Genomic DNA, 26,879 nt, shown 5'->3' with positions numbered 1-26,879 from the left:
TGCTGCAAGACCAGGTTGGAGGGGAGATGAAGGGGGGGGGGGGTCCAGGTCAGAATGCGGGAATAGTTTAACTCTGTGAGGGTCCAGGGAGAGCAGACGGGATGAGCTTCATTTCTGGTAGCGGAAAGTAACAACATGGTATTACGCAAATTTTGCTTTTAACTTAAATCCAACTAGATGTTATCTTCTACAACAGGCCACACTGCCATTGTCATCACTCTGTACTCCCACACTGCTGAGGTCTTCATTTTATTTTCCCTTTTATGTGAACTGGAGTGTTCCGTTCACTGCTGTGAGTGGAGGTCAGGCGTAAAAAATTAAGATCGAATGTGTACCCAACGATCGAAATACTCGAATATTTGGTTCCAGTCCTACCAGACACCTGGCTAAGCAATGAACGAAGGGCGGGCTGCTTGTCAGATTTTAGGAGGTAACAGAGATTGTTCGATGCAGCCCCACTAATAAAGAAAAAAAAATCATCATTCATTATGTCTAAAATGTTTGTGTAACAATTCTCTTCAGTCAAGCATAAGGATACCCTCAATGTCCCTGGTTCGATTCTTGCCAGGGATCTTTGTTGCATGCCAGACCCTTTTTTCTCTCCCCCTTTTTTCCTGTCAATGTCAATTAAAGGCAAAATGCCAAAATAAAAATCAATTTAAAATGAAAAAAATAATGCCAACCCTAATTACCAAGATCACAACATCCAGCAGGTTAATCCAAGATATAAATTAGACCATAACTATGCAGCCACAAGAGCATAGACCTCTTGTTCAAAGCGGCGAGCTGACCTGACTTAACACCAGGAGATAGAAATCTCAGTCAGCATGGAGCTTGGAAAGGAGGCCAAGCCTGACACCAAACCACCTGCAAGAGAGATGAGACTGGGATCCTGCCTGCACCATTTCTGTCACAAATTTTTAAAAATATTTTTGCTGAAATGCTGTTAGTGGTTCAATATTGCTATTTGCACATACCATTCTATATTTGAAAAACAGCAGCAGAATAATAAATAAACAGAGTGAAGTGACAGAGACGGAGAGAGAGAGAGAGGAAAAAAAGAGGGTGAAAGATTAAAAAACAGGGAGAGAGAAAGTAAGGATGATAGAGAGACTGGGGGAAAACATTAGAAAGCCAATGAGAATAGAGACTAACAGCACACTAGCAGTGTTTATGTTTTGAGTCAGGACTGCTTCAGCAAAAACAAACATGGGCAGATATTCCAACGAGACTGAGCTAGCTAACTGTCACACTACAACACACATACACATACACACACACAAACACAGTCAGCAGGCTGTACAGTGGGACAGGCCCGTCTTTGTTTCACTCTATCGATTTTGTTGGACCCGGACGGAGGGCTCCTGGTGTCTGAAGTCATGGGAAAGTCTTCATATGATTCACACATTGACTGATCCTTGCTCTGCTTTTACTGTGATGTGTCACGGTACTGACTGTAACACTGAGAACACACTGACTGTACAAGAAGATTATAAACCTTTATTATGGTTGATTTTCAAGGTCACAGAGAGTAAACTGTGGTATGTGACCAGTAGTTTGATCTGGTTGATGACAGAAACCTAAACAGAAATGACTGTTTAGATGATCCACAAAGGTCAGTTGTGGAACGTGTGACGCAGAGTCTTTTCACACTCTGTTAGGACTTTGAACTCTCACTGTCTATTTTACAGATGTCTAGTTTTACACAATATACATATTATATTGATGATATTAGCTTTTTTTAAACTCACCATTGATTGAATTCACAACACGTGAAAGTGTTTCTTCCAACTTTCTCATGATGAATTTTCTTGATGCATTTTTCCATTCAGACAGACAAGACATGGACCCTGTCAAAAGTTATTTTTTCATACTTTCCAAACCCGCTGAGAGCTCTGTAATATATTACTGGCTTCAAGTCTGGAGAAGAGCCATGTGTGTCCAGGGTTTCCACCATCACTTAGTTTTCTTGCTCCAGAGTGAGACATAATTAATTATGAAACGTGTAACTCCAGCTTCTACAATAAGATACTGACATAAAACTATTCATGCTTTGTTTCTAACTTAAATCATTTAATTGCAGAAAATGTCAAACATTCTTTGGTATCAGATTCTCCAAAATGAGGATTCAAAAGTTTTGGATTGTTGGTCAGACAAAACAACACTACTGAAGAAACACCTTTGGGTCTGGAAAAAGTGTGATTGAAATTTTTCACTTTTCTGACATTTAATACACCAAACAATGAATCGATTAATTAAGAAAATAATTATCAGAATAAACAACAATGATTATTCTTGTTAGTTGCAGCCCTAATATTGTGTCCCCAGCCTCGTTTCCATCTAATTGTCAAGCGAATTTTAGCGAACTTTTGAAATGTCAAAATAAAAAGAATGCGAATTAGGTGCATTTCCAACTAGTATGGAGCGAATAAACTAGGCTACGCTAGGGCTGAACAATTAATCGTTTTCAAAATCGAAATTGCGATTTGAAAGAACGTGATTAGCTAATCGAAGACGGTGACCAATCAGAGTGGGCACAGGGCGTGTACATTTTACAACAAACGAAAGTAGAGGAAAATGTGAGATAATGGCGCCAGCTGCGGTTTTGTCTGGCATCAACTCACACTGAAGTGTTTCAGCAGCGGAGCGTTTAGCCTACACGTTGTTAATGCTTTGTTAATTTGTCATTTTGTGTGCTTCAACTATGGATAACAGCTCTCTGTGAGCCTGTTCTGTTCCGCTCTGTGCACGCTAACATTACCTATCGACATCGAGCATTTCAGAATAAGAGCGTTTTGCCTGTCTGATTTTGCTGACTTGTTCAGATTTTGCTTATTTGTTAAGTTGTCCTTGATTTTTTGTGCTTAAGTAGGCTACTTAGTTAAATTATTTCTTTCTTTTGATTGTTTTAACTGTGTTTATTGTTGATGTACGATCAGGAGTCTGAAATGGGTGTTTTATTTTGAAAATCGACTGGATTCTCTCAGCCATTCTGTGTCTGACTTCCTGCCTTGTTCATCTGCTCTGTGCTGCTTGACGCATCTTCCATCAAAAATAGACTGAATATTGAACTTTAGCAAAACTTCAATAAAAAAATCGCAAATCGAATCGTAATCGCAAATTTTTGAGAGTATCCAACGAAGGTTAAAATCAAGGAAATTCAGCTATTTAACCTCAGTGGGGTCGTTGGCCCAGGTCATCGATACCGCTGGTTCGTTAGTGTTCCAGGAACACTAATAGCTTCTAATAGCTGAGTTTCCCTGCCAGTCAGTCAGAACTGAAGAAGTCCTTTGGATGAGGGACGAAACGTCTTCCAGTATCTTCAACCAAGTCCAGTTGCCCTTGATTTTAACCTTCGTTAGATAACTATGACCTGGATGACTGAGAATCTTCATAGACAATATCTGAGAGAAAAATCTCAATTAGCTTTTTTCCCCCAAATCCTTCAGCCCTTGGCTTTCCGAAGCATTGTTTCGTTAGAAGTTGACGTTACCTATGGCTGTAATAAACAAGAAGTAGAGGTTGCAAACTGGAAAGAAAACCAGTTGCTTCTACCTGAGGACCATGTCTCTGAGAAAAATGGAGAGGTCTTCAGGAATGTGTTTCAAAAAATTGCAATTGTTCTTTCATGTCAGCTAGTATTGGCCATGTTTCAAGCTGTCAAACCAGAACAAGAATTGCAATTATTATAATGTTGTGGCGCGTTATGGGACTATCCGGGAAGATGCTGACAGCGGAAACAGCTGATCCGTCATGTGAGTTAAATGTTCACTACATCAGAACTTATTCTGCAAAGGTGTTTCCATTTCCCATTTAGTGCATTAAATCTTTTTCAAAAAAGGAAAAAAACATCTCAAGCGAGAATAAGAACTTTAATGGGAAATGGAGGATTTTTTTTATTGATTTTTTTTTTTTTTGCTCAAAAGTTGAGAGAAAGGGCAACACTTCAAAATGTGCTTAATTGATGGAAACACAACTTCTAACAGGAATCCATATAATGTTCTTCACTGTTTAACATTCATTTTCTGTATGGTGTAGTTTGAAATCATGACATGAAATAATTTGATGAATGTCATTACTGGCTGAATGTGATTCCAAAACAAATGAATATGATGACAGAAAATCTACAAATTGATTTATTGCAATAGCAACTATTCTTTGCGAAATTATCTGTCATTTAAATAATACCATTATTTTGGTTAGAAGGAACAATACCTGACACTCTAGTTTTCCCATTTCCTTGTCATTGCACATGAAACGTCAGCTCTAAGCCCCCTTGATGCCATGAAAAAAAACACTGGGTTCAAAATCTACCAGAGTCTCTGAGGGGAGGAATGAACTATTATGACATTCCAGACATTTCCTTTACTCTCTCTCCATTTTCTTCGTTGCCCCTCTCTCCCTCGTTGGGAGTGATGTCAGAGTCACAGATTTCTACGCCATGACTGAGCACTTTTGCAGACAGCCCAGAGCCTGGCGCAGGAAGGGGCGGGACCCTTTCACTTCTCATTTCCTGTGCCACAGGAAGCACATTCCTCAGCCGCTAGCAGTAAGACAGTATTTAAAAGCAGAGTGTAACTGCGAGTTCCCGGCAACTGGATTTGAGTGGCTGTGTGAGAGGAAGAGCAAGAGAGACTAACAACTCTTACAACTTGTTCAACTCACTTCTTGAGTGTCTTTATGTTAAAAAAAATTATATATATATAAAATTTATAAAAAATATTATCTTTGTTGTCAATATAAGAGAATGCCAGCTCTGCCTCTGCAGTGTATAATTGTTACGGACTGTTTTAATCCACATTTACCCCTAAAAACATAAAAGCTTTATTAAGTGTGAATCTAATGCTTTTTCACAATTTATGAGACAAAGGTATAAAAGATCGGAGACCCCTGTGTGTGTTTCTTTGTGTCAAGCCCATGCTGACATGTTTATTCATCTGTAAGATTCATAGCTCTGAAGGTTTTTTTAAATTTTTTTTTTTTTAATGAAAACCCTTCAGCATTCTTCAAACACAAATCACCAAAAAGACAATAAGCTTTGTTGTCCACAGTCAGTCCTGTTAAACTGATATAAGGAGTTCATTTGTGCCGTGACACTCGTCTCCATCTGGCCTGGTTCAGCTGTAAGTATGTAAGCATGTTACCTGTATGTATTTTTCTAGTTCTCTGACTGTGTTTGTGTGTCTGACTCTTTTGCTCCTATAGGACAAGGGAAAAGGAAAAGGTTTGGTGAAGAATGCCGCCCTGGAAGAACAGGACGCTCAAAACCTGGAGGTTGTTGCCTTCTGTGAAGACGTAGAAACGTAAGATCCTTCCTGTTGCCATGCAAATAAAGCTCTACTTTGACTATTATTGACCTTCTTTGCTTGTTTGAGTGCTTTGTTTTGACGTCAATAATCACATTTTATAGATGTGAAGCACCTTATGGAACTGTCTCACAAACTGAGAAGGAGCAAACATCTGCCACCTATAGGAAAAGATTATTGTCGTTGTGACAGTGGCTATAAAATTAAAATTAAATACAAAAACTAAAATAGAAGTACAATTACAAATAACAAATGTTGATTAATTCTCCTACCAATCTTAATTGGAAATGTAGTCACCTCAATGCCAATACAATACTGGTAATGAGTGCCTTCCCCTTACTGGTAGGAAACTGACTAACCAGCCCTTGGTTAGTCAGTTTCCTACCAGTAAAGGGAGACCTTCCGGATATATAATCTAAAGAAATGATGACAAGACATAAGTGCCTTGTACTTAGTTGACTTAATGTTGTAACCATAATGATAGTGTTTTTTTGTTTTGGGTCAATATAATTAGATTTATATGTGTATAACTCCTGATTTTACATTAAAATAAACAACAAAAATTAAATGAATTCCTAAATGTTTTGCACTATTCCTGCCCTTTTGCTTTAAAATGATGCAGAATACACATCCCCATATACAAATGGCATGTCTACAGCCATGCTAGCGGCACTTTGAACTGAATGTTAGCAGCAACACGCTAACATGCTGATATTAAGCAGGTATAATGTTTACCATGTTAACCACCTTTGTTTATAATACTAACATTTGTGAATAGGCATTAAACACAAAGTATAACTAAGGCTGATGGGAATGTTATTCATTTTGCTGCTATTGCTGCTGGTGGCGCTACAGACAAAGTCAGGGGATCACCAAAGACATTAGGATTCATTCCCTGGGAACCACGAATGTCTGTACAAAATTTTATTGCAATCCATTTAGTAGTTGTTGAGATATTTCAGTCTGTGGTAGACCAGAGACCAACATTGCCAGCCCTAGGGCATTTCTAATAATAGCATTTTTCTTTCTTGTTTGTAATTGAGTGTAAATGCATGCTTACACATTTTCATGCATATATACACATAATTGCATGTCTTGGAAAGCTGTTAGTTTTCTGAGCCTGTACAGAACCTCTCACTCCAGTAGTTAGTTTGGGTGGAGTGATGATGAAGCTGCGTTCAGGGAATCCACTTCCATTACAATAATGGAGTCCGCAACGTCACTGCTCTACATAGTTTTCAATTAAAAGGAACATAAAGCTTTCAAAGTGTTTTCATCATATTGTTTACCCTCCCATATACCCAAGCCAACAATATCATAGAATCCTGGTTACAGGCAGTGATGATGACTTATTGAGCATGGAGGCTATGTCAATTTGGGTCTTTTCTCAGATTTGATTTTCCTCCTCTCTTTCTCTTTTCCATCCCATTTTCTTTTTATACTGCCCATTTATCTAATAGTTTCATCCAAGAAATCTGATCTGTATGCCAGGCTGGCTCTGGTTGCCCATGATGTGTTTTCACTGGCCAAGTAGCCCAAAATATGCGGGTGAACAAGTGTTGACTCTGCTCTGTTGTGATTTCCCCCCCCCCCCACCAGTCTGCGCTCCAAATTCCCTCATGGCGACATGTCCACCAACCCCGGCTACATCCTCAGTCCTGTCATCACCCAGAGAGACAGTGGAGGTGACAATAGCTGCTCTGTCAAGGTTTCTATTGAAATCTCAGAATCTCAGCAGCCTGTAACTTTCACCTGTGACGGTAAGCATCCAGTTACAAAAACCTGTTTATCGTATGAACCATCTTTGAACCTGTTCTTAACAGGATAAAAGAAAAGAGAATTTGGCAGATTTTTCACCTAACCCTACCCAGTATAAATCCTGATGTCAGGATATTTCATTTGCTGGAAACTGCAAATGACGGAATTCTCACGGTTTGTATTTGAATTGTGCTGTTGAGCTTTAAAATTATGCAGTTTATGTGTTCCTCCCCTGCGTATTAGAGATGTTGAACAGCAGTTTATTTTTCTTCTAAAATGGACGTAGTTAATTGCAAGTATGGCCCAGTGTTAAGAAGTGTAGAAAATCCTCTATACAGATGGTACAGCATCGCATTTAAGTCAGCCAAAAAAGAAACCTTGTACCCCCTTTGTCTTTAAGAGCGAGCAGCTCAGATTGCAGATATGAGAGCTCTGAAGGAGGAAACGACATTCACAGATGCCAAACTCTTTACCCACTCCCCACCTCGTTTTTTCTTTTCATTTTTTTCTGTCGTGGGAAGTACGCCACGTTCCTTTTCCACACAAATAAAGGTTTGTCCCCTCACCATAGTTTTGCCATATTGGGCAAAAGGGACTGGAGTCTAGTTTTCTTTTCCTTTTTTTCCTTTTTTTTTTGAAGGGCTCCCTTAGATTTTTGGTTTCCTTCCCTGGGTCTTTGGAGAGCTGTTATTTGCTAAGCCCTCGTTATAGACATACAAAAGTACAACCACTGTGATTGACATGTCTTCTGGGATATGAAGCCAAGCACACTGCAGGCTGCCAGCCAATCCCCTTGGCTTTTTTGTTAGACATATTATCCCAACTGTGTGACCAAGTTCACCGCTGTCTATGTGGGTCCCTGAGAATCACCATTGTGTGTGTGTGTGGGGAAAGTCCTCAGCACTTTCTAGTGAGTGTATATATAACAGACTGTCCTACTGACCCAGACAGCAACAACCCATAGGAAGTATATTTACTACTATACTCATTCTACATCCTAATTGTACCTTCCCAGCTTCCTGCGTTAACTCCTTATTTATCTCGTCTCAGGAGTTCACTTCCTCCCACTGCCCTGGTCACTTCCTAGATACGCTTTCCTAGTATGATGTCTCCTTCGTTGTTTCCTGGTTGACTTCCTATGTTGTCAGCAGTCAACGATAGTCCTCAGTTCTATTAGATAGAAGGATCTTGGTTGTTCTCCTGCACTCTTTCTGTTGTTTTTCTGTTTCCATTTTACTTTTGTTGTCCGATCTTCCATTTCTCATTTTTCCTTCAGTTTGTCTTCCCTCCCTTCTTTTGCATGACAATATTTATTTCCTGTTTCCTTGCTGCATCTCCTTTTCTCTCTTTGTGTTGCTCTTCTATCTTCCTAAATCTGTTAATCCATCACTTTACAGATGAACATGAGACATGATAAATGTCCTCTCTCTCCTTGTCGGCTTTTCTCTTACGTCTCACTTCTGTCATCTTTTCTGTCTTTTCTTTCTCTATTTTTCTCTCTCACACCTTGTATTCACCTGTTTTCTCTTATCATCTTCTCCTTAACTCACCAGTCTTTTCTTTCTGACTTTTATCTGCTGTGGGAATAGCTAAATTGCGCAACTTTTAGTCAGTATTGCAAAAGGTTATTGCATTTACTTGTTGCTGTTAGCCTTGTGCAATTATGTGGAAAAGAACAATGACAGAATCGGTTGAGTAAAGAATGATGTTGTTTTAGAAGATTTGCTAATAATGAATAGTTGAAATATATAGCCCGACAGTTTAAAAAGGATAATAAGTTGCTCTAAAAAATATCTCTTGTTATAGTGTCATTCTGTTGTTTCGTCCTTGCCTTTACCCTTTTTCTAGAGAGCAGTCAGAAGGAAAGACACTTGATTCATCCAGGGCTTGGCTGTGAACTACTAAGCTTCTGGGGATTCCTAACATACTGTGGCTGAATAGGGGAGATGGAAGGAGTGAGAGAGGGAAAAAGCAATGCAAAAAAGAAGAGAATGCAGTGAGAAGGCGGAAGGAGAGTAGGAGCAGAGAGAAAAAGAATGGGGGGGAAAAAAGGGAAAACTTCACTATAAAGACAGAAATTAAAGGATGAGATTTGTGAACAAAGACAGCGGTAAATGTGCATAGAAAAAATTAGATGAGACAGAAAATTAATATATTGTAAAATAGATTACAGGAAAGAAATGCTGGGTGTTGGGCTCAGGATACTGTCTGCGGCTGAGAGGGTCTTGGAGAGGAGGGAACACAATCATGTTTCTCATTTCAGATGAGAAGCCAAGAACTTTGAACATTTTCAACCTCAAGGTTAAAAAAATATTCATGATACTTGTGCAAATACACAAAGATGAAATTAATTAGCAATACGTGTCACGTCTTTTCATTTATTTGCACACTTATACACATACACATACACACACACACACACACACACACACTTATGTATATACACACACACACAAATGTACATTCAATCATTGTCTGAATCATTTCACATGAGGCAGGAGGCCTATAAGACTTTACCTGGTGATAAATTCTGGCATAAAAATGTTGCTAATCCGCAGTTTGTCACAGTTTTAACAAAACTTTACTTATTGGTGTGTGCCTAATAAACTGCCAACGTAGTATTAATTTAATCATGACTTTGCATGAAGTTAAAGCCTCCTTATGTCTCTGATTCTGATAAATGGCCAGCAGGACCAACATATTTCATATGCAAAAGAGGAATAATCTAATTCCTACGTGAGAGAGACTGAACAGAGATTTCTGCTTCTGCAACAAGTTCAACTGTCAGACTGTGTGTGTGTGTGTGTGTGTGTGTGTGTGTGTGTGTGTGTGTGTGTGTGTGTGTGCGCGCACATCACCATTTCCCAACCATGTGTGAATGGCATGCTTTTAACTGGTGCCTTCAAAAAATGCTAAGAATTCCCTTACCACCTCAAAATGAGGCATAGCCTGTCTAATTGCTTTGTTACGAAACCCATGCATGACTCCAGCGACCACCACCATCATGGCCACACAAGCATAAGGAACGTGAAGCTAAAGCTACTGGTCTAAGCCATAAGAAAAGACGCAGCATTCCTCTGAAGGGTGGAGGTCTGTTGTTGCCAGAGCCAGTGGTGGTCTCCTTCTCTGTGTGTCTATGTGAACATCTATTAAGTAACCTGAGTGCTCAGTCCAAAGCTGAGATGTGTCTGTATCTGTCCTTGTATCAGTCTGCCCGTGTTTGTTTATATGCAAGGTTAAGAGTGCGCTAAAACCTCTGTAGAAGTAGCTAAACAGTCGAATAATCTACTGTATCCGGTTACGTTCTCCACCCAGTCTTCCCTTGGCCAGACACATCAGATATCGGAGCATACACAAACACCTAGAGCTGACCCCAAATCCCCCCACTTAATATCATCCCACAACACAAGGCTGTCATACCTTTGATTTCAGAGCGTGTTTGATTCGACATGATACATGAGCCGTTCAAAACATAGCAGGATGGTTTGCATTGAGAGAGATATTATGATAACTGTAAGGTCTAGAGTTAAGTTCTCAGATTAGCAAATATCTGTCTATTATAATAAGCCAAAACTCTGCAAGGTCATTTTGAATAAGACTCTCCTAAATGGGAAAATTGTATGATATTGTAACATGACATGACTGGTACTTGACCTCTGATAACTCTAATTAAATGTGTACATGATTGGGATAAACTTTCCCCAGTTCAGTACCTGAACAACCACAAAGCCATTTCTTGTTCATACACCTTGTATCATATTGCTTCCCATTTGTTTTTAGTTGCCTTTCATTGTTTATGTTTTGTTCTTATTCTCTCTCTTTTTTTGCTCTTTTCCATCATTCCCCTTTCCTTCCATCATTTCATCCTCTCTTTTCATCAACCATTGACACCGGTCTCATGTGGTTTCCCTTTCTTTCATCAATATCCCTGATCTCACCCTCTGTCCTGCCTTATCTGCCTCTGTCACTGTCTCCTTCATCATCCATCTCTCCATCCTTTCCTCCTTCTTCAGTGAGTTCTCCGGTGGAGTTGTTAATCAGTCAGACTCTCTGCTGGGTCCACGATGACCTGGACCAGGTCGATTTCTCCAGCTACCTGCTCAAAGTCTGTGGCAAGGAGGAGGTACTGCAGAAGTGAGTACACACAAACAAATGAAGTAATGTTACTGCTGTTGGTGAAAAAAACATTTTAGGAATTGGGAGATTGTCTCACCCTCTCTCTTTTAATGTCTCTCTCCCCTCGGTCTAACTTTTTCACTCTTATCTTGATATCCTATCCCCTTAAAATCTTGTACAAAGAAGACTGGCGGATGTTTCTTTTTCTCGCCCCGTGCCCTCCTCCGCCTTGGAAATTCTCTTCTCCCTCTAATCTGGGATACATGGGAATGGTTACTCCCATACCAGGACTTAAAGGCCCAGTACACCCAAATGTTCAAAGACGCATAAGTAATCTGTTCTAATCATACGTGATGAACAGATGAATGTTGCGTATGCTGTGTGAGCATATACTGTAACTATTATTTACAAACTTGCACTTGCAATACTGAGAATGCCCATAAATCATTAACTGAAGATGGTTGAAATTCTCTTTTGCCTGTTGCATTTTTTGTTCTCTGCTTCTTTGAGGAAAGCACACAGAACCATTGTATAAATACCTGTAAATCACATTTATTATGGATTGGGTTCAACACTTCATCACTGCTTCTACTGTAATCATAGTAAAAACAGCCCTCTCAGGATGGGGCCTGAAGCCATGTATCATCTGCCAAATCCCAAAATGTTGGTTATATTTTTTCTTAGCAGATAAATTAGTCCTCAGCCACACTGGTGATAGCTTAGTAAAGCAGCAGAAACTGAATACCTTGTATACAGGCTTTTGTAATTTTTTCCTGAAACTTTTGTGCCTACAGTAGCCTCTCTCTGACTGCCTGACAGAGGATATTGGTTGGCTTTTTTTTTTTTTACAGAAATTGACTTTTTAGTAATGTGTTTTTTTTAGAAATATTCTTTTCTGAAACCACATGGCTCTACAGAGTGGCCTCAACACCTTTCACGCAATAATGCAACACAATGTAAATAGTGGGCTCCCCCGAAATATAGACTAAACAATTATCAAAAATATTAGTTTACCGTATTCGGGATGTATCCATGGTATAAGACGGATAATCCACTCTATATTCAGTTATGAAAAATAACACAATCCATCCCTCACTCCACTGAAAAAGTAGTTTCTGTGTTCTTATTTTTCAATAACTGCTCATTATTGTCCTTAACAACATATACCCTTGCCCCTCTGTTGCTCCGTGCCACAGTAAACACAGCCTAGGCAGCCATGAGTATGTCCAGAACTGCAGGAAGTGGGAGAATGAGATCACATTACAACTACTCTCTCACTCCACCATGAGAAGAGACCTGGCACGCACTGTAAGTCACTCTATCAAACATATGAGCTCATACAAACTTTATAGGAGAATTTTACTGAAGTATGACATAATAAACTTCATGTTGTGCCACTAAGATTCATTTTAACCTTTTGTCCCACTGCTAGAAACTGACAACACATAATCCTCATCCAGTGAAATGATAATCTCTGTGATTTATAATGATGATGTATTACTGAGTTTTTGGCACCTGCTTACCTGTCATTTTATAGGCTTGGTTGGTAAATCTTGACTGCTTTTGTTTAGGCGGAAGATGACAATTCTCCTATTGATTTAGAGAAGCATCTGGGTCAAGTGGACAGGCCATTCAAGGAGAATATCACCAGGTATGAGATTCCTACACTGGATGCGAAAATGTCAGAAAGAACATGTAGTTATAGATCTTAAGATTTTGTTTTCTATCGGGGAAATGATGTTATAAAGAAAAAGATGAGTTTTTCTATATCCAGTATTTCAGTTTTATATTAGTTGTATCTCTAGTCTGGTCTCCTGTCATTTTTCATTTCTCACTGTCTCTTGTTGTATGTCTTCTTGCAGACAAGGCCTGGTTGACTATTTAGAAGGCTATCACAATCAAATCAACATCTGCCTACAAAATGAGGTAAACGTGGTCCCAGTACAGGTCTTGAAAGTAAATTAAAAGGATGAAACATTTCCAGGTCTTTAGTTTGGAAAACATAAACAAAATACTTTTACTGTGAACTCTTTGCCTGTCCCTCAGTGAGTGTTTGTGTACTGTATAGTTAATGACAACATGTCCACAGTATTGTGTAATAATAATAATAATCTTTATTGAGAGAGAACCTTTCAAAATCCATGTTGCAAAGTGCTTCACAAGGGCAGAAAAAGAAAACACACAGTTGTAAAACCATCATGTTTTAAACAAAACATAGAAAGTTATGTTTTGTTTTGTTTTAAATTAAATGTTGTTACTCATTTAGCCCCAGGTCCCTCCTCTGATGCTACACCTAAATACAACAGACTTTCACTGATTAGTATAACACAAGTGTTACGAGACTAGCACCTTCCTGGAAGGCAGGCTTTTCTGGTTTTCAGCCAGTGTTGGTTATTGTGGAGTAATTGAATGCAGACTGAAGTGAGCACTGCACCCCACTCTCAACCTAACTTCAACCTGATAATGGCATCAAGATTTATATGAGTTAGCATTGACAAAATTATAGCATGCACAGTAATTGATGGACTGTTAGCATGCAAACATGTTGTTTTGAGCCTTGTTTGTACAAATGTACACACACAGTAGGCTGGTTTGAGTTTGAAATACTGTTTAGATGAGAATCTGTTTGATGAATTGTTGGTGGTAGTCCTCTCACATAGACCTCCGGATGTGTTATTCTTGTGTTAAACAATGCGTTTTACTGTTTAAAGAAAGATGAAAACAAAAGTACACATCAGGAGGATATCCATTTCACAATAGGCTGCAATTCTAATGAAATTATAATACACATGCTATACCAACCTGCTTTGTATCTTGGTATTCAGAGTACCCAGTACAAGACAGTGGACCGGGTGGTGCAGACTTTGAAGAACCTGTGCTGTGCTCTGGATGAGGTGGAAACCCAAGCTATTACAGAGGCTGTCAAAAGGCTGCGACACTCCATCAATTTACCCAGAACACGCTCACCCATGGTGGGCTTTTGACACATACTGTATGCACTAATGCTCACACATTTATATATATAATATTGTTTAGGATGTCTTTCTAAGAGCAACATCTTTTGTTTTGTAGATGGGATGCTCATCGTCTGGTCAATCATCAAATAGTAAGTAGACACAGTCGCACTCAATCTTCACTCATTCTGCTAAACTTTGTCTCTTACAAATAAGAAAATGAACATGGAGTTATTGTTGAATAGAGTTTGACAATTTTGACCTTATTGCTTGCCATCCCAAAAAAAAAAGAAAAATACTGGCAGTATTCAAATGCACCAACTAATAGCAATAAAACCACCATGGACAGCTTATTGAGGACCTGGGAGTGGCAGAATGTATAGGATATATGTCAACTTGCCAAAGTTGACATATATCCAAAGACCAAAGTTACTTTTCTTTACTGACTAAAAGCTTATTAAAAACCTTTGTGGTTAATTCCAGTTCTAGTATACATCTTCTAATAACTGTCTTTGCAGTCCCAACCATTACCAAGGTTTCTCTTTGCTCTCCTTGCTCTGATCCCTCCCTGACCCTGACAGGTCATACTAGTCCTGTGGAGGAGAGCATGGCCTTGCTGACACAGGCTGTCTACGACCTGGCAAAGCTCTACTTGCGTTCCTTCTGCACCCCATCCACCTCCTTCAGATCACCTCCGTTACCCCAGGCTGCAGACGGGGACAGCGAAGAGCGGAAGAGCAGTAAAGAAGCTTCTGGCACCACAGACCACCTTCAGTTCACTCTGTTTGCCTTGCACGGCATCCCGGCCAACTGGGTCAGCAGGTAAACAGTCAGAGAGAATGAACATACTCGGGGCTCTACGCTATGTGTTGTGTGTTTTGTGTTTTAGCATTTCATCCATAATAATAAGAAAAACTAAAAAGACCCAGTGAGCCCAAGATGCTCAGTATACATAGTAAAAAATAAATATACACACAGCATCAGAAGATATCAAATGTTGATCAAATATGTATTTACATATAGAAATCCAGCCTCCTGACTTTTGCACACCTTATTTTCCAAAACCTTATTTCTCCACATACTGTAGATCCTTTTCAGTACTGAAAGTGTATAGATACGCCTAATTTATTATTATTATTATTATTATTATTAATTTATGATATAAAAATTTTAAACGGGAGATTCTGACAGGATAGGATCAGCTGATGACTTTCCTAGACAACGCTTCTCTCTGCTTAGGTTGTTTGAACAACAAATGAAAGAAACTTGTGATTGTACAGTGGTGTTACAGAGTGATGTGATTATGAGTGTTATGAACAACCTTTGGCGTGAGTACAGACACCGGTGTTGTTTCGAAGTCTGTTTCCTCATTGATTAGTATTTCCTCTTACCTGAACCAAAACCATCTCCCTTACCCCAACCAGTCATTTTCTATAATGCTCAACCTCAACCAAACCTAACCAGTTGTCTTCAGGAGTCCTAAGTATAACTTAACCTAACCCAACCAAGAAGGGTAGCATTAAGGAAAAGGGGATAGACAGTAGAAGCTGTAACTTGAAAGTTTTGTACAATGAGCTTTCTTGTAAGAGTCTAAGAAGATGAACTCAAACGCGCGTAAAATATTTGCACTGTAGTGGCCTGCATGCCAGCTGTGTGTAAGTTCTTAGCCTAGCTACATCTTATTACTAAGTTGTGATTTATGCATTACTAAAACAAAAGCCAGTTGCACCTCTGAGATAAGTAACAACTAAATAGTTACACATGCCACTAGGGTAGGTATAAATCATAAAATGTCACAGAATTATAGTAACTAATGGTGAAACAGCAGTTCTTCTGCAGCACAGCATCATTTGTTAACTGTGTGTCATTTTGCAACACTAATCCAGTAGAGACCTAATTTATTTATATGCTGTTTCAATATCGATCTAACTTTACTACAATGTGCCACAATGCCAAGTGGATCATGCCAGCCAGAAAGGTAATGCGCCTGGTAACCATAACGATGGAACTCTATTTTTGATCGTTGACTGGTCACTTGCCTTAGTTATAATGTTACACCAAAACTAGTTAGGTTATGCCTCAAGTAATTAGTCAGCCCTAACTTAGGTGAGGACTTACACATAGCTGGTGCAGCCCAGTACAGATACTGTAGAAAAAATGCTTTGTTACTCAGAAATACGGCCGGTGTCACTCTTTAGCAGATGATGCTGCTTCACAACAATGAATCTCTGTGTAATGGCATGAGGGTATATGAGCAGAATCATGTAGTTGGTTGTATTGTGCAGCAGAATCTTTTCCATATTTTCTGTGAAATTTTAAGTGTTAATATTTAAAGTACTTTATCATTGTCTATAGCATTATTAAAACCTGATCTATGCATTTGTTCTTGCGTGATTACCCAATTGTTCAGTATTATTAGAGCCACCCACATTTAACTTAATTGTACTTCTGCACGGTAGGCTGAAAGATGAAGAAAGAAGGTAGTTCAGAAATCAGTTTTGTCTCTAGAATAAGCCTGTAAGATAACAATTTATTGGCAAGTAGCTAGGACCAAGGAGAGTGTTTTTGTGACACTATAACATTACTGCACAGGCGGTGGTGTCACAGCAGATAGTCTTGTTTTCTTCTACTAAACAAATGGCTCCTGTGTTGCTCCCCATGTCTTATTTTTCCATGCCAGTGTCCAGTTTCACCCTGACTTTATCTCCTGCGTGTATCTGGAGCTGAGCTGAGCCAAATTTTCCATTCTCAGCTCTGTCACACGTCACTAATCAGACTTAGTACATTTCTGACGAGCCCTTCCACAGTTGCATAGGTTTGGAAAGTCTAGAAACATATGAAACATTATTGTGATACTCCTGTTGTAGGAAAAAATTGTTCTATATGAAGGCACAGGATGCCTGGGTGAATATGGGAAGATAGCGTTGTCACCAAATTCACTGAGTGTCATTTACTCTATTGTTATCACTGAAAAATAGTCCTCAGCTATTTCAATGCTGAAGCACAGTCAGTATAATATACATCATGGTGAACGCCAACCGAAATAAAGTCTGTTTGAGAAATTATGGTCGGATTAAAGATTTAGCTGTTTGAAATAAATAATATAAAGGAACTGTAACCCTAACTGTGAGATGGAGGCAGGTTTAAAAGCTATCATAAGAATTGCTGCAGTCCCTTCCTTCAATGGTAATTTTGGTCGGCCAGCAAGGTCTTCATAAAGAGAGGAACTGGTTAATAACAGGCCTATTTACAGCCAGCACAGCCTCTTCCAGCAGCTATTTTAAGCCAGCACAAAACATTATTGCAGTGACAGTCATTCCAAAGACATCTCCAAAATATTTAGCTCCTCACAACCTAAGGCCAGAGGGACACAGCGAGTACAGTATTTCCCAGCCCAAGACGAGTAGCTAAGCATATCTGTTGTGTTGTGGTGTTACTATAATACTCCCCTATTGAGGTCTGAGTGTTTGGCGTTGTTGTGGCTAGCGTGTCATCCATCTGGAGCCTCAGTAGATGCCACGGCATTGGCAACATATTGAGACACCATGACTAGTGGCGGAGCTGCCAACACAGATGGCACTGAGCAGTGGATCAAGCCCGTAGTGGTAAAAATCTGCTACTGCTTGTAGTTTTACTCTTCACTCACATGTCTATAATTGAAACACAGAAGTTATTTTTGTTTGTGTGGTTGAGTGGTGCAACTGATTTAAATGCTAGATATGACTGATTTGTTTTATTCATTTATTACGTCACATCTGTAAACATAAATCCCTCTCGTCTATACAACAAAATGTGCATTAAGGAAATTGAATTATGTTCACTCCTCCTAAGGCACACCTGTGCAATATCCATGTTGTCTGATCAGCATCTTGACATGCCACACCTGTGAGGTGAATGGATTATCTCGTCAAAGGAGAAGTGCTCACTAACACAGATTTTGACACATTTGTGAACAATATTTGAGAGAAATAGGCCTTTTGTGTACATAGAGAATGTCTTAGATCTTTGAGTTCAGCTCATGATGAATGGGGGCAAAAACAAAAGTGTTGCGTTTATAATTTTGTTCACTGTATACACAATGTGTATATATACGTGTGTGTGTATATATATATATATAAGTTATACATGCAAGCAGATAGAGGTAATGTAATAAATAGTTGTATTACTGTATAGACTTAAAGCCTCTACACAGACATGGTCCCCCGACACAGGTGTTTTTACCTATGTTGCCTGATTACACCTCCTGTCAGGTCTGTGTGGGTGTGTACCAACCATGCTTGACTGAAGTCTCCTTCACTGTCTTATATGTTACACATGATATTTGTAGACCTTTTTTTTTTTTTTTTTACGGTGGACATTTTGACATATCAAATCACTGGTGCAATTCATAACACTAATTTTAAATGTTCCAGTTCCAGTGCCCTGGTTTTGTGTATGATGGCTCACTGATATGATTTGCTGGAACTCTTCAGTAGAACTGAGGCATCGTCAGTGTAATTAGTTGCACCTGTACTTTTCCTGCTAAAAGATTCAAAACGTTCAAATGTTTGCTTTGGAAAAAGGTCTATTAAAACATGGAGTTTGGTTACCTCAAGTGATTCTTAGCAAGCCCCTGCCCAAACTGGGGCAGTGGTTGAGTTGTGATCTTTCGACAGGAAGGTCTAGGTGTGGAAATTGACAAAGCAGCATTTGCTCTTGCCCCTCATTACCCCCCCCCCCCACTGAGGTACTCTTAAACAAGCCCCTTGCAACTGCTCCAGTGGAGCGGCACACTGACGAGCAGATCAGACTGTGATTGTACGAGGCAGCTTCAGGTGCAAATTTGTTTAATATTTTAGAAAAATCTACTTGATAATCAGTAAAGTCTAGTCAAAATAACTGAAAACACATGTGTGGGTGTTCAGGGCCTAATAGTCCAACACTAGTACTACACAGGCAGTCAATGTTGTCAGTGGTGTGATTCAGACAAGGTGTTGGCTGGTTCATATCCCACACTGTTGAGAAAGTCTGAATGAGATGCTGCCCCCTTCCTTACTTACCTCTGAGTTGCCCTTAAGCAAGGCACTCAGTTGCTCCCATGTGGAAGTATGCTTAACTGTACATCTGTGACAACAGGACATTGCTGAAAGTGTGCTCAATGTGTCTTGCATTAAAAACAAACTAAATGAAAATTTTACATGTACACATGCATTTAACAAGCACCGATTTACAAGCACCAAGTCCCAATATGGAACTCTTATAGCAAGCATCACTGTCCTGTACAGTACCTTTTTATACCCATATCATACCAACTAATGAGCGTTCACGTAACTAGCAAAGTCAATTTTCTACTATGCATAGATTGGTTGTAATGGTTTTGTCAAATTACTGGCTTTATTGATATCGAACAGAGCCTCTGATTAGCCCTGATAGTGCCTATGTAAAGACACGTAGACTAAGTGGCAATATGTATTGTTTTGTTGCAGTTATGAGAAATATTTCCTGATGTGTTCCCTCACCCACAACGGCAAGAACCTGTTCAAACCAGTCCAGTCCAAGAGAGTGGGCACATACAAAAGCTTCTTCTACCACATCAAATGGGATGAACTGTGAGTGATTACCTTGGCCTGTTTCCATTCCTCTCCTCTCCTATTTGAAACTTCCCTTTAACAACAACAACATGCTGTTCATACTGTCCTTTCATGCTGCTAACACTGCACTCATCTCTCCCAGGATCAACTTCCCCATAGCAGTAGCTGTCCTCCCACTGGAGTCCATACTGAGCCTGACTCTGTTCGGGGTGCTGAACCAGAACGCCAGTGGCTCCCCAGACTCAAACAAACAGAGGAAAGCTCCAGAGCAGCTGGGCAAAGTCTCTATGCCGCTCTTTGACTTCAGACGGTGAGGAGAGAGGAACACTTGGTGGTGGCTGGACTCATGTTTGAGTGGATGTCCCACTTGTTATGGATATTTTGAAATATCATTCAGTTGTGAAAGATGTATTTGAAACACCCACTGCCTGATAATTTGACATATTCAATGTTAAACTCACTTAACACATTGGTCAGTCAGCAGGAATTAAGTTCTTTACTTGTTGTATACATTCTTGCTATTTGATGGACCTCCAATACAAAGTTACTGAGGATTCTGAAAGTTTACACCATTGCCACAGTGTAAGAAATGCTGTTTATAAGAATGCTTACCATGATTTTTTGACTGTGTTTTGCAGAGTGCTTGCCCGGGGCAGCAGGTTGTTGTGTTTGTGGACATCTCCCCAGGGTGCTGCTGCTGCCACTGGCTCCACAGGCAGCCGCAAGAGGGTACCCACAGAGAGAATAGTACTACAGGTTGGTGGTTGCATTGTTATTGTTGATATATATATTTTTATTTACTGATAACTCTTCTGGACAGAGACCTCTGATGTTTTACCTGGAATCTGCTGTAGCCCCAGCCCAGCCCCCAGTGCTCCCAGTAAAAATATAGGGGGGGGGGTAACGGGGTCAGTGCGTGTGTTCACTCGCACAGACTTCATTCGGTTAAAAACTTGAAATGACGTTACAAGTCGCGACGGATATTTTACAAGCGCAGACCAGGTAACGTTAAAGCAACATTGAACACAGAGTGCAGATGCTGGTTTTGGCTGTTTGAGGTGTTTGATAGGCTGCGTCATTAACAAGCAAGCGGCTCACCAGCTTCCGTGATAACGGATCGCGGGTGGAAAACTATGGAAAAAAGATGACAGCGTAGTCTGCCGAAGCCTCCCTCCACTGCTTGTTTGGGTGGGTGATTTGCAGGCTGATCAACATCCCGCCCCTCCTGTGACCCATAGTTTGACTGTATGTGTATTCAGAGTCAGTGGGCAAGGGACTTTCAAAATAATACAGATAAAATAAAAACTGCATTAACGTGCGATAAAATAATTGTCTGCGTTAATTAATTAATTAATGCTGTACTTTCATGTGGTCAAGCACTATCCAATTGCAATCTGATCACCCAAAACACATTTTGCCAGGTGTAAATGGGATGAAGCTGCTGAAGAATTAAAATTACTTCATAGGAATAAACTGATCCCAACTTTGATTTTTGTGTTACCGTCAGGTGGACTTTCCTAACTCGGTGGTGGACGTTTTATACGTAGGACCCAAGGAAGCAACTAGCCCGGAGCCCGGCACCCAGGAGGAGTTGGACCCTGATCTGAGACGCAAACTGGAGAAAATCTGCAGCCGAGCTTCCAATTTTGGGTGGGTGAATCTTGCCCACAACTAAAACGGGCAGATAGCAATCTCAGAGTAGATATCAAAAACATTTTGAACAATTAATGTGTGAGCCTTTTCTGCTATTTCCTTCACTTCATTTCTAGAGAGAGAATTTTGGTTTGCAGGAATGATTTCAAATAAAAGCACTGACATCAGTTAATGACACTACTGGTTCTAATGCTGCAAGTCTGGATGTGCAAACCAGATGTGCTTATTGTAGAAACACAAGAGGCTCAAAACCTGACATTTTACTTTTAATGTATCGCTATGTGGAAAATGAGTCTAAGCCTTGTGTGCAAGACAACATTACTGAGTGTGTAATGGAGAACTTGGTACCTCACCGGAAAATGTGACCTCAGGGGAATCAAAACCACACTTTTGAAAGGTGTATAGACTTTAAATATTGAATCTACGTGTTTACAAATTATAAATTCATTGACTGCCGGTTGGCTTTTTGTAAACTTACATTACTACATAAACAGAATTTCCAGTTACATTTATCCCCTTCAGCAGACAGCTTTTTGGCAGTCTCTCAGACCACCCAAAATCCGTTGGACTTACTAGATTTAAGAAGAGATTTTAAAAGATGCCGCTGACTTTGCCAGCCACAGTTCCCCATAACGCCTGTATGTTGCCTGCTCCAGTATGTCTGTTCTCTTCCAGCTGCTCTAGGCCCAGCTAAATGCTCTCTTATGCCTGCTGCCAGGCAAATCTCCTCCACTCTGCCAACATCCATGAGGCTCAACTGGCACTTTAGCACAGAGCGCTCTCTCAGTGGGCTCTCACCGCCTGCTTTCTGTCCTGCCCATTCATTTCTCCAGCCTTTGTGGGCACAAGACTTGGGTAGTTGCAGTTTCAGTGATCTGTCGTGTGTTGTTTCAGCATGTGTGATATTCCATCAATCCCTGAAGGAGAAATGTTCTTTTTTTTTTATTGCTACAGAGAGGTCAGGGTCGGGTACAGACCAGCAACTCAGGCAACTTCAGAGAGGCAAATGCTAGCTGACAGAGGAATTTAACTTAATTTTTTAGCACTGCTTTAACAAACTGGACCCCTCATGCAACGTGCCACAGACATACCTAGAGTTTCACAGTGCACACTCTCAAGGATCGCTTAAGCACTCTCAAGAATGTGACTTTCAAGTCTTATCATAGGATTGTATTCTATGGATATAAGTCTTAAACTGTTGACCTCTGAGGATTTCCACTGAAGTCTTTCCGATTGGGGTTATATTTCTTACATAAATGTACATTGAATTTTTGTTCCTGAGCAAGTGTAGAGAATTTATTGCTTACTTACCCTATGCAGATGTTCTGAAAACATAGTGACCTTACAATCACGTTGCTGTCAATATATTGCGTGTTGCTTTTATGCAATTCTATTTAAGTGCTCTTTTTCTGTTGTCTGTTTTAACCATTATTGCCGATCCTGCCAAGTCAGCTCCTCATTTGGAGCCCCTTAATACTTTCTTTTAGTTTATTTTTCATCATTTAGTTTCAGTGTTGAAACCTAGAGGTAGTTTTGAGTCTGTTAGATAAATCTGATATGATGTTGATGTTATTAATTTTTTGTAAAAGAAAATTTCCATCACATCCATCTTCTCTCTATGTTTTCATTCCGTCTCCAGGCTGAAGCGGGCAGATCACCAGCTACTATGGGACCATCGGCTCCACTGTCGGAAGGACCACACCAGCAGCCTCCCCAAGGTGCTGGCCAGTGTGCCCAGCTGGGACTGGGCCAACATTGCTCACATCCACTCCCTGCTGCACCACTGGCCCACTCTGCCCCCTGTCACTGCACTGGAGATGCTAGACTCAAAGTATGCACTGTGTAAACATTTGGTCTATGGCAACTCATGTCCTTCAGAAAGTTTAAATGATTGAAATATTTAAAAAAGTTATGTAAAGAATTTTGTTTCAAGAATATATTTTACCATGCCAAAATAGGGGTCACATGGTCTGCTTTTCTAAGAATATCAATGTTTGATGCTGTTTAATGTATAATGTTTGTTATAATTTATGTTTAAGTCAAGTTTAACTTTAACTAACAAAAAAAATTCCGTTTAACTCTAGAGATCTTTTGTTTGTTGTTTGTCTATTGTCTAATGGTCTGTGATTTCTATGTGTGTAGGTTTGCAGATACAGAAGTGAGAAGTGTGGCTGTTAGTTGGATTGACAAGAGCAGTGATGATGAGCTATCTGACTACCTGCCACAGCTAGTACAGGTACAGATACAAATACATACATGCATATATACTTCGCATGTACTTAATATTTAAAATATACATTTTTTTTAGACTGAAATTCACTCACATGTTCATTCACCCAGCCGCTCACTCATTCACTTTTTATTCCGCTTGTCTTTCTCATGGATTCACACCCTCTCACTCAAAATTCATCCATTAATTTAGGTCACTTTTTCTCTTTCGTCTCTTACCAGGCATTAAAGTTTGAGTGTCACCTAAAGAGCGCCCTTGTCATGTTCCTGCTGTCCAGAGCACAAGGCAACATCAACATTGCCCACTACCTCTACTGGTGAGTTCACAGCAGCACTGAAACAGTAACCACCTGTCGTCATTTTTTCCAAAGAAGCATCTGAAAGGAAACGTTGCAAAGAAAAATTCATCTGAAGTGAAAAAACAGGCTTCCAGAACATCTGTAAAAACACCCAGCTGGATAAATTGTATTTCAAGAAGGAATGAGCACTTAATAAAATAATACACATTACATTGCTGTTTATAACATTATTTATCAAGCCCGAGAGGGATGTTCATGGTACTATCTGTCCAACCAAAGGTTTGCCTCATGGCTTGTAGGAATGGTCATACACAATGTGTTATTTTGTTTTTATTTTCCCATTTAGAGGGTCCTTTACGTTACTTATTAAACTAAGAGTCACCTTGTAATTAATAACCTTCTATAAACCTTTTGCCACCTATTAAATTTTGGCTGTTGTGATGTGTTTAATGGCTACAGGCTGCTGAAAGACGCTGTGCAGGATCCTGCCTGGGGACGACGCTATGAGCGGGTGCTGGGAGCCCTGCTGTGTCTGTGCGGAGCCAAGCTGAGGGCAGAGCTGGAGAAACAGACTCACCTGGTCACCCTGCTTGGAGCTGTGGCAGAGAGGGTCAGACAGGCTGGGGGTTCGACTCGACAGGTTAGTGTGTGTTTGTGATCTGACTGTATTATTGTACTGACTTTATTTTGTGTGTGTGTGTTAAAACATATCTGTGAGATGTTGTATTTTTGTGTGGTCAGGTGGCGCTGCAGGAGGGCCTTGAAAATGTTCAGAACTTTTTCCAGAGGAACAGCTGCCGACTGCCTCTCAGCCCCAGTTTGGTGGCCAAGGAGCTAAACATCAAGGTGTAACATGCACACTCACGCATATATAGGCCATGAAGAATGAGAAGTTCTCAATTTAGCATGAAAAAAAATAAGGGCCCCCGCAATAGTCAGCTATTCTTTATAACTGTATTCATGTCAATACAACTTTCTCATCACAATGGATATACGTACCTGATCCACAAAATATCAGCAGTAATTAATTCATTACCATTGAAAAGAAATAAACAGTGCAGAATAATAAGGAAACCTCAACTGAACTGCTAAACTGTCAGGAAACAGGAAAACCACCTCATTATCTTTATAGAATGTCTGTGGCTCAAACCACAAAGGAAATTAACTCAATAAGCTATAGTTTCGCCTAAATATAAAACACATACATGCATTTATTCTCAAATACTCTAATACTAATACTAATACAGATATTTGTCACACACAATGAGACACCTGATATCACATTCCTACTATCTACATGTACTCTAAAGTAGCACCTAGTTAGACATTCCTCTGGTGAATCAACCTAACTACCTGTCTATCATTTTGCATACCTCAGGCTTTACAGAGGCAATTATAGTTTTAGGTATGTAAATGTAGACACTAGTTAAACATGACTTTAATGTATCTCTTACATGGATCCAGACACATATCCAGACCATAATGTTCCCTTTGTTTGCCAGATACAAAATAGGTTTTTCAGTCGCAATAACTTTGTGACATATCTCAAAATAAATCAAAGCTACAAAGAAAACGATACAGAAAGACATGTTTAGAGATCCTGTTGCAGATTATGTTGGAAAGCTGAATCTTAAAAACAACATAACAGCAAACTGTAGTGCAGAATGTAAAATCATACTCTCTGTTTGTGTCTGTAGACCTGCTCCTTCTTCAACTCCAACGCAGTTCCCCTCAAGCTGGCCCTGGTCAACGCCGACCCACTGGGAGAAGAGATCAATGTTATGTTCAAGGTATTGTGCCCACACACAGTACTTTGCACTGTGTACTTTGCACTGTGTGTGGATCTTATGAACAGCCATCAGTATTTCAAACAATATGTGGTTCTTATGAAGCTTTTACAGGTGCTCCATTAGTTTAAACTGGGGAGTGTTGATCAGTTACATCAAAAGTTGTTGTAACAAACTGTTGTTTACATGCTTCTCGTCTGCCCAGTGAGCCCCCTGGTGGCTGAAATTAAATCCAACTAGTATTGGTGGTGGCGTAATTTTTCTCTCTGTTCGTTTGTGTGTCAGGTTGGAGAAGACCTCAGGCAGGATATGTTGGCCCTTCAGATGATCCGCATTATGGACCGCATCTGGCTGCAGGAGGGGCTGGACCTCCGCATTGTCAACTTCAAATGCATCTCCACTGGCAAAGACAAAGGTAACAGTCAAACACACTGAGAGGCTTGCCATTTCAAGTGTTTCATATCCAGATAAAATCCAGATGAGGCTGAAGACACTTTACACTTAGCCACATAGAGGGTATGTGTGTTTCCGTTGGCCAGATCTCATGCATCTGTCTTGTTTTGTGGACTACATGCAAGTCAGTCCTCTTCCTGTCCGGTAGGTGGGTAGGTAGGTAGGTTTATTGTCACAATATAACAAGTTATAGAGTGAAATTGAGTTTTGCAACTCCCTTCTGCTACATAGCAGACAATATATGTTAATAAAGAATCAATTATGAAAAATGGTAAACAGAAATAAACTATCATTACTGGAGCAGTGCTGAGGATGAACTAGAGTTTAAGAGTCTGATAGCTTGGGGGGAAAAAGCTGCTCTGCAGTCTGGTGGTGCGGCAAAACCTCTATATCTCTTCCCAGAAGGCAGCAGGGTGAAAAGGTTGTGGCTGGGGTGGGTACTGTCCAGATGGAAGTGGTAATACACCTGACGGTTACTGCCAAAGATGCCAGAAGAAGAATAGCTTGTGCACTTTAGCTATTTAGTTCCAACAACAGTTAAGCTGGTGTTATTGGAACGAAATTATATTAAATTAAATTGTATTACAAATTAAAATGAATTAATCAGATTTATGAAGTACAGTATGTTTTATCATCTTCACAAGCTTTAACTCACAGAGCTCCCTCACCTGTACACATCATTCTGTGGTTTAACTGGTCAGGGATCAGATAAACACCTGCAGCTGCATAATGCTTGTATTGAAGTGTCTTGCGC

At 39.9% G+C, this 26,879-nt stretch overlaps 1 protein-coding gene across 3 annotated transcripts in view; it reads left to right on the top strand.

Moving 5' to 3' along the window:
- The window catches only part of pik3c2a (phosphatidylinositol-4-phosphate 3-kinase, catalytic subunit type 2 alpha), a 48,967-nt gene that overhangs the window by 14,022 nt on the left and 8,066 nt on the right, over positions 1 to 26,879 (top strand). For all 3 annotated transcript variants that reach the window (XM_038705017.1, XM_038705016.1, XM_038705018.1), the window contains 20 exons: positions 5,206 to 5,303; positions 6,906 to 7,066; positions 11,078 to 11,198; positions 12,377 to 12,488; positions 12,752 to 12,831; positions 13,043 to 13,106; positions 14,006 to 14,152; positions 14,253 to 14,286; positions 14,716 to 14,956; positions 19,600 to 19,722; positions 19,847 to 20,014; positions 20,343 to 20,460; positions 21,212 to 21,354; positions 22,997 to 23,188; positions 23,500 to 23,593; positions 23,809 to 23,903; positions 24,345 to 24,525; positions 24,627 to 24,731; positions 25,583 to 25,675; positions 25,958 to 26,087. In XM_038705017.1, the coding sequence (XP_038560945.1) occupies positions 5,206 to 5,303; positions 6,906 to 7,066; positions 11,078 to 11,198; positions 12,377 to 12,488; positions 12,752 to 12,831; positions 13,043 to 13,106; positions 14,006 to 14,152; positions 14,253 to 14,286; positions 14,716 to 14,956; positions 19,600 to 19,722; positions 19,847 to 20,014; positions 20,343 to 20,460; positions 21,212 to 21,354; positions 22,997 to 23,188; positions 23,500 to 23,593; positions 23,809 to 23,903; positions 24,345 to 24,525; positions 24,627 to 24,731; positions 25,583 to 25,675; positions 25,958 to 26,087 (2,500 nt within the window). The remainder of the gene's footprint in view (positions 1 to 5,205; positions 5,304 to 6,905; positions 7,067 to 11,077; positions 11,199 to 12,376; positions 12,489 to 12,751; positions 12,832 to 13,042; positions 13,107 to 14,005; positions 14,153 to 14,252; positions 14,287 to 14,715; positions 14,957 to 19,599; positions 19,723 to 19,846; positions 20,015 to 20,342; positions 20,461 to 21,211; positions 21,355 to 22,996; positions 23,189 to 23,499; positions 23,594 to 23,808; positions 23,904 to 24,344; positions 24,526 to 24,626; positions 24,732 to 25,582; positions 25,676 to 25,957; positions 26,088 to 26,879) is intronic.

This window comes from Micropterus salmoides, unplaced genomic scaffold, assembly GCF_014851395.1.
Source record: "Micropterus salmoides isolate LMB-PRFRI ecotype aquatic unplaced genomic scaffold, ASM1485139v1 Ms_hic_scaffold_8, whole genome shotgun sequence".
In the NCBI taxonomy this organism is placed as follows: domain Eukaryota; kingdom Metazoa; phylum Chordata; class Actinopteri; order Centrarchiformes; family Centrarchidae; genus Micropterus; species Micropterus salmoides.
The sequence above is the reverse complement of the archived record's forward strand: the minus strand, read 5'-3'. Positions and strand labels throughout refer to the sequence as shown.